This window comes from Garra rufa, chromosome 20 (assembly GCF_049309525.1).
Source record: "Garra rufa chromosome 20, GarRuf1.0, whole genome shotgun sequence".
Lineage (NCBI taxonomy): Eukaryota > Metazoa > Chordata > Actinopteri > Cypriniformes > Cyprinidae > Garra > Garra rufa.
Window position 1 is genome coordinate 19,086,423 of NC_133380.1, and position 12,464 is coordinate 19,098,886.

At 38.0% G+C, this 12,464-nt stretch overlaps 1 protein-coding gene across 1 annotated transcript in view; it reads left to right on the forward strand.

Moving 5' to 3' along the window:
* atp2b4 (ATPase plasma membrane Ca2+ transporting 4) overlaps nucleotides 1–11,399 on the forward strand; it is a 117,725-nt gene extending 106,326 nt beyond the window's left edge. Inside the window, exon 22 of the mRNA XM_073825501.1 lies at nucleotides 8,037–11,399. Within this exon, the coding sequence (XP_073681602.1) occupies nucleotides 8,037–8,279 (243 nt within the window). The 3' untranslated portion in view covers nucleotides 8,280–11,399. The remainder of the gene's footprint in view (nucleotides 1–8,036) is intronic.
* Nucleotides 11,400–12,464: the final 1,065 nt, after the last annotated feature.

A 12,464-nucleotide genomic window follows, 5' to 3' on the forward strand; every position in this document is an offset into this window, starting at 1 on the left:
GATTAGGAGCTGGCGAACTGACCGCAAAAACACTACTCTACTAATTAGCTCCTTATCTCTCCCCCTCGCACCAAACTCCCACCACCCCACTTTTAAAATCCTCATGGATTTTTATTTTATATCTGTCATGCATGGTTAGCGGTACACAAAGAAAGAAATAATTGGCACACGTACGATTCAGACTCATCAGTACTTTATAGAGCTAGTTTCCTTTGTGCTCCCTTTCTTTTCACTGACATCTTCACAGCATTTCCTTTCTCCTGGAAAAAATAGTTCCATATACATAAAACTTTCCTTTTTATCTTCCTGTGCCAGCCCTTCTCCTGCCAGTACTAACCAAACTTTTTATTTGTGGGGTGAGGGGATGTTCTATTTTTCTCTTTCAAATAACAAACTTATCTGCTCTAACCACTCCTTTTGGCCCTTGGTCTTTGTCTTTTTCTGTTTCCTTTTTTTCCTCTGTTTTTTTTCCCCCCTCGTCCTCTCCCTGTTCTTTACAGATGGACGTGGTTTATACATTCCAGACGGGCCAAACGGCGGTGCCTGGGGCCCTGCGTCGCCAGCCCTCCGTCGTCAGCCAGCACAACGACGCAAAAACTGTTTCTAGCCCCACCCATGTAGGGATTTCCTCTTCCTCCCTGTCCGCCAACTCTGCTGCGGCTGCTGGGCCGCCCGCCCCTGCTTCCTCTTCTACTACAGGCAGTGAGTGCCACATAACACACCGGCAAACTAGCAGTGCTGTTGCATGATGGCAATGCTGAATGCTTTCATGAGCTGCCTGTTACCCTGCAGTAAACCTCCAGCCACCCTTTTAAAACTGCTCTTTCTATATTCATTCTTTTTTTCCCCAGTCTGTTCTCACAATCTTCCAACTAAAGCTCCTTCTACTCATTATTTCTTTCTCATTCACTTTGCATTTCTTCCAATGCCTGAACCAGTGTGTCGTGTGTGATTCGATGGCGGACAGTCTTGTTGATGTCTGCATGCAAGTTGTTTCAGGATACCAAACATATCAATTAATTATTGATTTGTTGTTTCCTTTATTTGGAGAAATAATTTTATGCTAAATTAATCTCCAAGTATCCTTTTATTTTATTTATTTCCAGTTTACAGTAGCACGGTGTCCTATCTTCCATCTTCCATGTACAGTTGAGGTCAAAAGTTTATGTACACCTTACAGAATCTGCAAAATGTTCATTATTTTATCAAAATAGGAGTAAGCATACAAAATGCATGTTATTTTTTATTTAGTACTGACCTGAATAAGATATTTCACATAAGATGTTTACATAGTCCACAAGAGAAAATAATAGTTGAATTTATCAAAAATACGCTTGATTTTTAATATTGTGATGTTACCTAAATTATCCACAGCTTTTTTTTTTTTTTTTTTAGTGATAGTTGTTTATGAGTCCACTGTTCTTCAGAAAAAAACTTTAGGTTTTTCAGCATTTTTGTGTATTTAAACCCTTTCAAACAATGACTGTATGATTTTGAGATCTTTTCACACTGATGAGAACTGAGGGACTCATATGAAACTGTTCAAATGCTTACCGATGCTTCACAAGGAGACACAATCTATTTAGAGCCAGGGGTGAAAACTTTTTGAATTTGAAGATCAGGATATATTTTACTTATTTTGTCTTCTGGGAAACATGTAAGTATCTTTTGTAGCTTCTGAAGAGCAGTATTAAATGAAAAAAATATGATATTTAGGTAAAAGAAGAAAAATGTACACATCTTCATTCTGTTCAAAAGTTTTCACCCCTGGCTCTTAATGCATCGTTTTTCTTTCTGGAGCATCAGTGAGCATTTGAACCATTTGTAATAGTTGCATATGAGTTCCTCAGTTGTCCTCAGTGTGAAAAGATGGATCTCAAAATCATACAGTCATTGTTGGAAAGAATTCAAATACACAAAAATGCTGAAAAATCTAAAATTTGGTTGAACAACTATCACTAAACAAAAAAAAAAACAGCTGTGGATCATTCAAGGAGCAACAGTATTAAGAATAAAGTGTATGAAAACTTTTGAACTAGGTAATTTTTATAAATTCAACTATTATATTCTATTGTGGACTATATGTAAATGTCTTAAATGTGAAATGTCTTATTCAGGTCAGTACTAAATAAAAAATAACATGCATTTTGTATGATCCCTCCTATTTCGGTAAAATAATTAACATTTTGCAGATTCTGCAAGGTGTGTGTAAACTTTTGTTTTCTAGTTTTTAATTCGTTTTGCTGTGTAAATCCACAGAGAGCAATGTTTGACTGGCCAAAATCAAGTAAATATCAACACAATGGGCCACATTCATGATTACAATCAGAATTAAAGAATGTCTTACTGTTAAATAATCTGTGACAAATCTTTGCAACAATTTATGCAAGAATATTGAACACAAATTTTATATTCCTTGTGTTTTATGAATTTTGCTGTATGATGTTATCAATCATAGTTGGAGCAATAAGGTCCATGTGCAGATATTTATAGATCTTTGCTGCAATTTGCATTGGATGTGCACACTTTTCTATAATTTATTTTGAAGAAAAATGCTGTCCAGCTATAAATAGCTGTACTTTATACATCAAATATCGCTGATTGGTTTCGATTTTGTCACTTTGCACAGCATTTAGCTGTCAGCGATGAAAGAAAAATTGCCTGAGACTTGAAACCTGAAATGTCACACCTAGTTGAGGTGTTAGATCTAAAAACATGATCAGTAGAATATCAACAACTGGTTTTAGTGCAAGCATCAAATCACTCAACGAGCCCATTCCTATGCTAAAACAGAGTGGGGTTAAATGCCACAGAACACAGTGTGCTATTTTTTTCAATGACCTTGATGTTTCCCACAATTTTGATGCTTTTATGTTTTTGACCTGCACGACACGTTCACTGTCTGATAAACCACCGGACAGAGAGACAGATGCAGGCCACTCACAGTCCTTCCTGTTTTTTTCCAGTCTCATACTCTGTACTTCAGTCACGTCACAAATCTTCCCCTTCTCTCTGTGACTCTGACTGTCTCTGGATGAATTCCAAATAGTGTGTTTTTTTACGCCCTTGAAGGGGATGCCGCATTTAGGATCATTACAAATGAAAGTGAGCAATTGAAAATCGCTTCACTAAGGAACCTTTAAAAAGGCTATTAGTAAACGGTGCATGCGATAGTAAATGGCTTTTTAGAGCTATTTGGGATCTTACCTGCCTTTGTTAAAGAAGTAGTTTACCCAAAAATGAAAATTACAGCATGATTTAGTCACTTTAAAGCTATCCTAGGTGTATACGACTTTCTTCTTTCAGACGAATACAATCTAAGTAATATTAAAAACGGCAGTGAATGGGGTTTAAGGTAAATAAATCCATCATAAAATTACTCCACACAGCTCTGGGGGTTAATAAATGCCCTCTAAAGTGAAGAAAAAATATCAATATTTAAAACTTACACCCTTCAAAGTGCTCATTTTAACTGCTGTGCACCCCGGAGTAAGTAAGGGCCATAGTGTTGCTTTCTTTCCTATGGAATTTGTCCTCTTCCTCTCTTCTCCTGGCTCACTCCCTTTCATTTTAACACCAGGCCTCTCCCTCTTTTCACAACTGCTTTCACACACTCGCTCACACTCTTCTCTTTGTCGTTCTCTATCTCTCTCTCCTTCCTTTGCAGCCCCACTCTCACTCTCATGCTTTCAGCCCCCTCATCACACCTTGGGTCTTCTGCTCTGACACGTTATACTCTGTCTCCATCTCTCTTCATTGATATTCTAGAAGGAGCTATGAGTCATGGGCTGTTTTTCCTGCGTTCCTTATTTAGGTTGCATCAGTAGTGCTTTTTGCATTACACATCTGAAAGTGTGTGCTCACACTCAAGGCAGATTTAGGGTCAGAGGGTTCGTTTCACCATAGATGGGAACGATCCAAATAGACAGACAGCTGGTAGGAAATTAAAGGTTCAATTAGGTTCAATCATTTTTAAAATAACCATGTGAAAATGGACAGATGCAGTCAAGCTAGATCCTGCCAAGCAGTGCATTAAAAATGTTAACTGGGTTTTTGTATTTTCTACAGAAATGTGAAGTGTTCAAAGTGATTTTTAGTGCCGATATGCAATTGCTAGGGCATTGTTAGGTGGAAGGCTCAAATGAGATTATAAAATAATTAATACTTTTTAATAGTTGTAGTATCATTGCTCACACATACATAAATGTGAGCACTTAAAATGTTATACCATAGAAATATCATTTTAGATCTATTTTTGCAGTTATCCAAATTAGCAATTGAAGACAAGCTTTACAAGGATTCATGAGCAGAGAATAGATGCTTCACAAATGACTTCAGCCTGCTGTTCCTGCTTTTTTCACAGGCTAATGGAATTTAGTAACTTAGCAGACATACAATTTACACATTCAGTCTTTCGGATCCCTTCCTCTCCTTTCTGTGTTGTGCGTTGGCTTTTGCTATTTTAAACTAAGGCAGAAATAGTTAGACTGATTAAAATAAAGGCTGTTGTCTTCTAGGACGCAGTGAGATCACAACATAGTCAAGCACTTTGACATGAACTGGCATGGAGCTTGGTTTTATGTGCAAGGTTTTCTCCTGCTTGGAGGAGAAAATCGGGAGAAAAAGCATGACCGACATAGCTGCATGGTACAAGAATGTAAACCTGAGAAATAAACAGGGATTGAACAGACTAAGCCAATGCTGATTGGCTGAGCTGGCGGGGCAGAGGGTTCTTCAGACGGGTTTGTTGCCATGGGCTTCGTGTGGGGAAAATCCCCCAGACCCTCGCAAAACAAGTTACACCGATTCACATTTGTCTTTATGGTCGTTCTCAAGGTTGAAGGCATAAAAATTGCAAGAGAGCTAGATTAGTTTCTGACGTTTTACCACAGCGCAGAGAGACTAGGAGAAACCCAGAGCATATGTTTTGAAGGACTGGATGCACATGCTATGCATTTTAATGCTCTGTCTACATGTTTTCCTAAGAGTTCATATAAAACCTCCAAGATCCCTCTTTTTAATGCACAATGGCCTGTCAAAATTCATTACCACAAAATTACCTGACAAACTGTCCTTTGATTTGATCTTTTGCAGAATCATGGGTAATGTAGGTTTCACCAGGAATTCATGTTACACATGGTTATTTAAAAAAAAAAAAAAAAGGTAAAATAATGTGGGCTGGTTGGTTCAGCAAAACCTTGTAGCTCACAGTAGCTCTGTCTGTAATAGTTTAGAAGTGATTGTTCAAAATCAATTCCCCTGTGGAGAAAATAAATGGGATCTTTTTTCGGGTAGTTGCCCTCTATTACAAATGTACACTTTTTAGATGACTTGAGCGACTTTTGGAGCCCATTTAAATCCCTGAACAAACAAACTTCCACTTTACCATTTGGATTTTTTTTTTTAAGTAAGCATTAAAAACGGTCAGGTGATTCCCACAGAATTCAAATTGATATCAAAGTAAATGACATCCTAGTAACTTGAGTTAATGGTAACTTGACTGTACGACAGTAGGCAGCGATCCCTCTTCTTCATGCACAATGGCCTGTCAGAATTCGTTACCACAAAATTACCCGATAAACTGTTCTCTTGACATTCCTGCATGTAAAGCAGCGTACCTCTCTAAAGTACTCTACTGTCCTCTCAGTCCTATCAGACTGAATATACCTCTCATGCTTATTAGTTGATGCTTCTAAGAAGCATCAAAACCAGGAATCTGAATTGTGCTTTTTTATACATCTGCATGCATGCTTTTCACTTTTTTGACAGCATCTTTTCTGTTCTCTGTCCACCTCCTGACAGTTCTTTTCTTGTCCATGCCCTATTGATTTCACCCCTTCACTGGTCCTCTCTCTTACAAAAGCAGAACTCCTACTGGTAGGGGTGGGCGTTAAAAGCAAAAAATAAAATTAAGAAAGCCCCATGAAAGTAGTCCATGAGACTTCCTATAAAGCCATGCAGTAGGTTTGTATGAGGAACAGACTGGAATAAATACTGAAGTATTTGAAATCCCTTGAAGCATTGTGAACGACATATTCAAAACAGTGGATAAATCTAAAACAACTGATTTTGAAGATATTTATGGGCCATTCTACAGAATTTGTCCGAAGTCAGAGTTGGGGGGGGGGGGGCTTTTTCCCAAAAAATAGTGCACATATGCAAATTTGAAATATCCAAGGGTACACATTTCTAGTATATATGCAGTTAATTCTCATATTGTATTTTCAGAAAGTTTTGGAATAGTTGTCCTCTCCCTAAATTTGCCACTACCGAAACAGTAATAATAATTAAATTTAGGGGTTATATTGACCTATTAGGATTTTGCTTACATCTACATTTGTAAATATTTTTTTTGCTATTTTATTAAAACATTTTCAGAGGTAGATCAATAACTTTAAATTACATTTTTAATAATATTTCAAGTGTAATTTGTGAGATTTTTGTATTTTAAATCCAAGTTTTCTTTGAAAAAGGCAAAAAGTTAAGGATTCATTAGTATGAATATACATTGAACCAGACACTATCATAACATCTTAGTTACTAATTCAGTATACTTTATTTTGTCAAAACAGCCTATCTACAGCCTATCGCCTTGTAGCTATGAGAGAGAGGGACACATAAATTGTTCCTGATCATAAATGTCTTAACCAATAGACTAAAACATACACTGTTTTGGTAGTGACAAGACTTTTTAAAAGAATCACCAATAAATGATGATTTTATATATATTAAGCTTACTAATATTATAAGTGTTATTGTGATTTTTAGTAGCATATAAGTAAACATCTAAGATTTGGATACTTAAATGTTTTTTTAAATTTGACCAATTCTGTAGAATGGCCTATATAAAACAATATACAGCATACAGTGAGTTCATTACATCTATAGTTGCTTCATGGGAGTAGACAGTTTCTCCAAAGATGTTTTGGTGTGCTGCAATTCTCTGATTGGTTTTGAGAATCATGGGTAATGTAGGTTTCACCAGGAATTCATGTTAAACATGATTATTAAAAAATAATAATGTAGGCCGATTAGTTCAACAAAACCTTGTAGCCCTCTTTTTAATAGTTTAGAAGTGATTATTCAAAATCAATCCCCCTGTGGAGAAAATAAATGGGATCTTTTTTCCGGCAGTTGCCCTCTATTAAAAATGTACACTTTTAGATGAACAAAAGTAATAAATCAATTAAAAACATATTAAAATCTCCTCAGCATTACTATTATTAACCCAAACCAGAATACAACTAAAAGCAGTGGCTTTTCTTCTGAAGTAAACTTTTTTTATTTTATTTATTTTATAAACAGTTTGTGGATGAAATATAGAGTTCTTATAAATAGTCAGATGTCATTTAATACTTGCTACAGTAATTGACACAATCTGATTGTTTCTTGCCGTTTTGTTTGTTGGAAAGCTTAAGTAACTTCCTTTCCTTTCCTCCCCGAATGTAAAGTGATTTTGCACCTTTTTTTACCATCCCGGCAGCGTTTTACAGAAAACCCAATTTCTAGAGTTAACAATTTCAAGCAGTTTAGCATTCCAACTGCTGTGTCGCCCACCCCTACTGACAGGCATTCATAAACCCGAAAGAGATGCTGAACATCTGCCATTTTTGGCTCCTTGAACAAACTTCAGTTGCATGTCCGTCTCGTCTCGCATTGGTTCTGTGATTGTGGTCATTTTGCTTGTAACGTTTTGAAGCTTGTGATTGATATGGATGTGTCCCACTTACGTTTTTCTATGCTACGCCTGATTTCCTCATTCACTTGCCCCAAATAGGAAATTGCATCATAGTGGTGGTTTGTTTTCATTTGATCCCTGTATTCAACAGTGTGCTGTTGTTTTTGTGTTGGTTTTTATTTGTTTGATATTTCATAAGGAGCTTGAGTGCTATTGTGGAAATGAAATCATCACCCACCACTGACCATATTTTTTGTTCCCCTCCAGATCCAGCGCATCCCGCCCCGTAGCGGACACCACGCCAATACGATCCCACTAATTCCTTCTTGTCTTTCTCTCTCCCAACTCCTCGCTGCAGATTAAGGTGGTGAACGCATTCCGTAGCTCCCTATACGAGGGCCTAGAGAAGCCAGAATCCAGAAGCTCCATCCATAACTTCATGTCCCACCCTGAGTTTGTACCCCTCTCCGAGGAGGAAGCCCGCGTCCCCACGATAGACGAGGGCTGTGTAGAGATCGAGCAGCTCCCCTCCTCTTCCAGAAACGGAGGTGGCGGCGAACCCCCGGACCGCTCTCTTCACAGCCATGACTTCTCCGTGTGACCCTCCCATCGTTCTCCAGTGCCCAGAAATCATCTTCGTTTTTTTTGTTTCGTTTGTTTTTTTTTTAAAACCTGTGCACCACTCCTTCGGTGGAGCCCTGCTGATGCACATCTGAGAGACAGCAGCACCTACAGCGGCCGACGGGGCGACTACGATCCCTTTCCCCTCTCCTCCATCCTCCCCACCCCTCTGCCCCTCTCGACTTGCACTGTGTTGGCGGCAGCAGCAGCAGCGCTCTGTAAGTACATGTGGCTGTGCTGCAGCCCATGTGACGCATGGCCTAACTTACACACTAGAGGGTGACGCTGTGGCAAACTCCCTCTCTCAGCCTGTCACTGGCATTTTTATCTCTCCTACAGTTGTGGTTTTTCTCATTTTTATATTGTCATGTCTCTAGTCTTGTGTAATGCTGTAATCATTTTTGTTACTTGTTCCAGGACTCTCAGTTACATAGTTTTCGTTTGGGTTTTTTGCTGATACAGCCGATTATATTCACGCACTCAGTTGCTGTTTGAATAGATTTCTCTGTTCTTTTTTTTTTTTCTCTTTCTCGATTTTAAGGTGGATTGAAAAACATGGCAGTGAAGCTACCCATGTTCTTTTAGATTTCAAAATGGTTTTATGCTCTAATGGACATTTTAAGTAGTTCAGACACACTACATTCTTGTCATGTTTGCTGTTAGGCTCATTTTGGGTGTCACTTTATATGTACAGATGTAAGGCTGCTATAGTGAACGTTAGCAGAATAAAAGACTATAATAAACCTGATTGGCTCTTAAGGGGGCAGGGAGGGTCATCTTACACATCATCTCATCGAAATCACACCCAGTGGGCATCTCTAGTCTCTTGTTAACGCTCATCTGCCTCAAAACGAATGCCCGGCTAATTGACCAAGTACTTTATTAAAGGTACAGCACCTCATCAATAGCGTGCATGTATCTGTCTTTAGGTTCATCTGTGTCTGATTGTATGGGAATGGGAATTGTAATACTAATCTTAATGGAATAGCGACTAATGAATAGGATTTTCTTTCTTTGTTTCCTCTTTCAGAAAAAAAAAGCGATAGAAGTGATTCTGATTCTGTATGTGTCCAGTCTTTTTCTCACCTCAGCTCTGCAGTTAGGTGTTCTCCTTGTTATCTAACATCAGGCTGTGCTCCACATAAGCTCCAAGTTACGCAGACGGCACTGGTAGAGCTCCAAAATCCCATCCCTGAACTTAGCCTGCGAGGGTAAGGATACTGCACGTAGTAAGCATGCTTTTGCTCTTTTTAAAAAAGGAAAAAAAAGGAAAGAGACAGAAAACACTCAAACACACGATATCATGCGGCAAGGGGCCTCCGTTGGACCCTGTGAGCTCATAAGAGTGCGGCCTCAACGACATGTGCTTTTTATTAGCCGAAACATACTACTGCCATAGACCGACCTTCCGCTCATACCAATCTAGGTTCGATGGATTCCTCAAATTACACCTTTTTCTACTTGCTCAGAGCCATATTTTATAGATTGTTCTTTTATATCCCATTGTTTTTGCAGTTTATTTTGTACGTCCAACCAAATTCAAAAAACACACAGAGAGTCACTGCCTAAAGAAAACAAAAAAAAGGAAAAAACCCTAGATGGACCACTTTAATGTTTACGGAAAGGTTCCACAGCAGTCGGCTGATGCTGCACTTCCCCCTACTGGCAGTTTTTGTTATTTCGCTTAAGTGGAACACGGTATGTTATTGTGGGGAAGCATGCATGAATTTCATATAAAACTCAATGTTTTGTTCCTTTTTTACAATTGTTCTGTATTTTTATATTAAGTACTTTTTAATATTTTGGAAAAATATATAAATATAGGTGTATAGGCCAGAGAGTTTGGTGACATGACAAATTAGCTAAATACGCAGTTGAGTACATATAGCGGTTTATATATATATTATATATAAATATAAATATTTATGCCACGTTTGTAACCACATGCGGTGTCAGATTCGATGTCCGAGCTGAGAAAGTTTCGTGTTTACTGTAAAGTCCGAAGGGTTTGGTCAATGGCCTTATCCCGAAATAGCGTACTCCGAACCTGCAGCCACAGATAGATATTGCAAATTAATTGCCACCAAATTGGAATCTATTGAACTACAGTCGGGAAGTGTTAAGTAAAGCTTCTGAGGTTTTCAAACTCAACTTCTGTTCTTTTAGACTGATAAAACCTAATTTATTTTCTCTGAGACTTCTGTATCACCCATTAAAGTGGCAAAGTGTCGGCTATGGAAAATGATGGAGATTATTCTCTGTGTTGTCATCATTTTAACCTTGATTTGTCTTTGTGAAAACATTTTGTCATATGCAGCTCTGGATATAAATTAAGCATACATGCTGTATGTTACACGAAAGTACAAATGTATTTGACTTCATGTGGAAGCAGTCAAGCGCTTTCCAGTTAGAGCTTTATATAAATTCTGCCAAAGTGTTGCTTTGTACATTCAGTTCTGACTTTTGTCTTTGTTCTTGTTCATTTGGAATAACTTATAACTGGATGTCATGTTTTTTTGTTTTTGTGTTTTTTTTGGGGGGGATATTTCTTTCCTGTGAGGATTTCAAACATGCCCCTTGGTTTTTACTTTTTCATTACTTGATCAGAACGGATGCAGAAACGATCAAAGCCATTGTCTATTTCTTTTCTGGTTCCCTTTAATAGCTCTCTTAGAACAATTTCTGTTATTGCACATGTTTCTTCTCTCTCGCATTGTTGTAAACTGAGCATCGCTTCAAGGTGTCGTGCAATAACTTTGAATCTTAACGCATTACTACTCTACTGAAGTTGTCTGACAGTTCTTGTTTGCTTGGTTGGGGACGGGATGAAATGATACACCACAGCTGTAAATAAAAGATTGTTTTAAAACTGGAATATAGCATTAAGTTATAACCACTTATTTTGCATATTTAGTCCAATTACATCTGATGTGGAGTGAACTGAAAATTGTACTTGATTGCGGGGAAAGCAGTCAATAGAACATCCGATTTCTGTAATTCATATGAAACACAGTAATATACACTGGTGTTATTTTTGTATAAACATAATATCATCTATGTGGCATGCATTACTTATAAACAAATTGGTGGTTCAAAGCAATATGTACAACCTGGTGCGATTGGTATTTTTAGTGTCCTGTGTAGCTTAAACCACGCTGTACTTGGGGAAAAAAAACTGCATTGGAAAAAAATCGTAATTGTTCAATATATGTGTTCAATGTTCTGCATGATTACATATGGAATGAGGCGTCCCCAAATGTGTACTTGTTTCCAGAATGAATGTGACACACAAACACGCGCACACACACACACATCAATAGACTCTGCAAAGGTAACACACACTGACTCGATGCTGTTTCAGAGAAGAATGTTCTGTACCGAGGAGATGAAGGGGGGGAAAAAAAAAAAAAAGCATCTAATTTCTTGTCTAGACATCATGAGAGAGCACTATTCCATTACATTTCCTAATTACTGGGGTGTGGGAATTGGGGAATAACTGCCAGAGTATGTGCTTGAACAAGCTCTGCTCTTTTTACCAGTTACGCTTCGCTCTGGCTTCGTTTCGCTACTTTTATAGCCATAAGCCGTGGTTGTCGATTGAACTGCTTAATTGCAGAGTGGTACGAGCTTTGATGTTCCATCACCTTATTGTGTGGGTTACCAACTCCATCCAGACAGCTCCCTCTCATCCATGCATGATCCATCAAAGATGAAAGACGCTAGCGCAGTAAAGCTGAAGGACTTGCGTTTTCAAGGTAGGCAACAGTCGTACTTGAGTCCCCATCTCACTTTCCTGAAATGCACTGATTCCCTTTACTCTCTTCATTCCCACCCTTTTCCTCTTTTGGAGGGCTTTGAGAGAGAGCATTGTTTAATAAACTTATACTTTAGTTAGGTTAGTTATTTAGTACATTAGCTAATGAACGTGTAGTCTTAGTATTAATGCATGTGAAGTACACTCTTAAAATTGGTTCCAAAAGGTTCTTTTTCACATGGAATGCGTTTTTTCTATTGCACTTCACTAAATCTCATTGTTTTTGAATGTAAATGTACTAGACAACATAAAAATGCAGTACTCAAGTTGAAGTAAAGGCCAGGTTCAACTTTTAAAAAAACAAGGCCTTGCATATTTCTCCATTTCACTGCCTGTATCTTACGTTTTTTA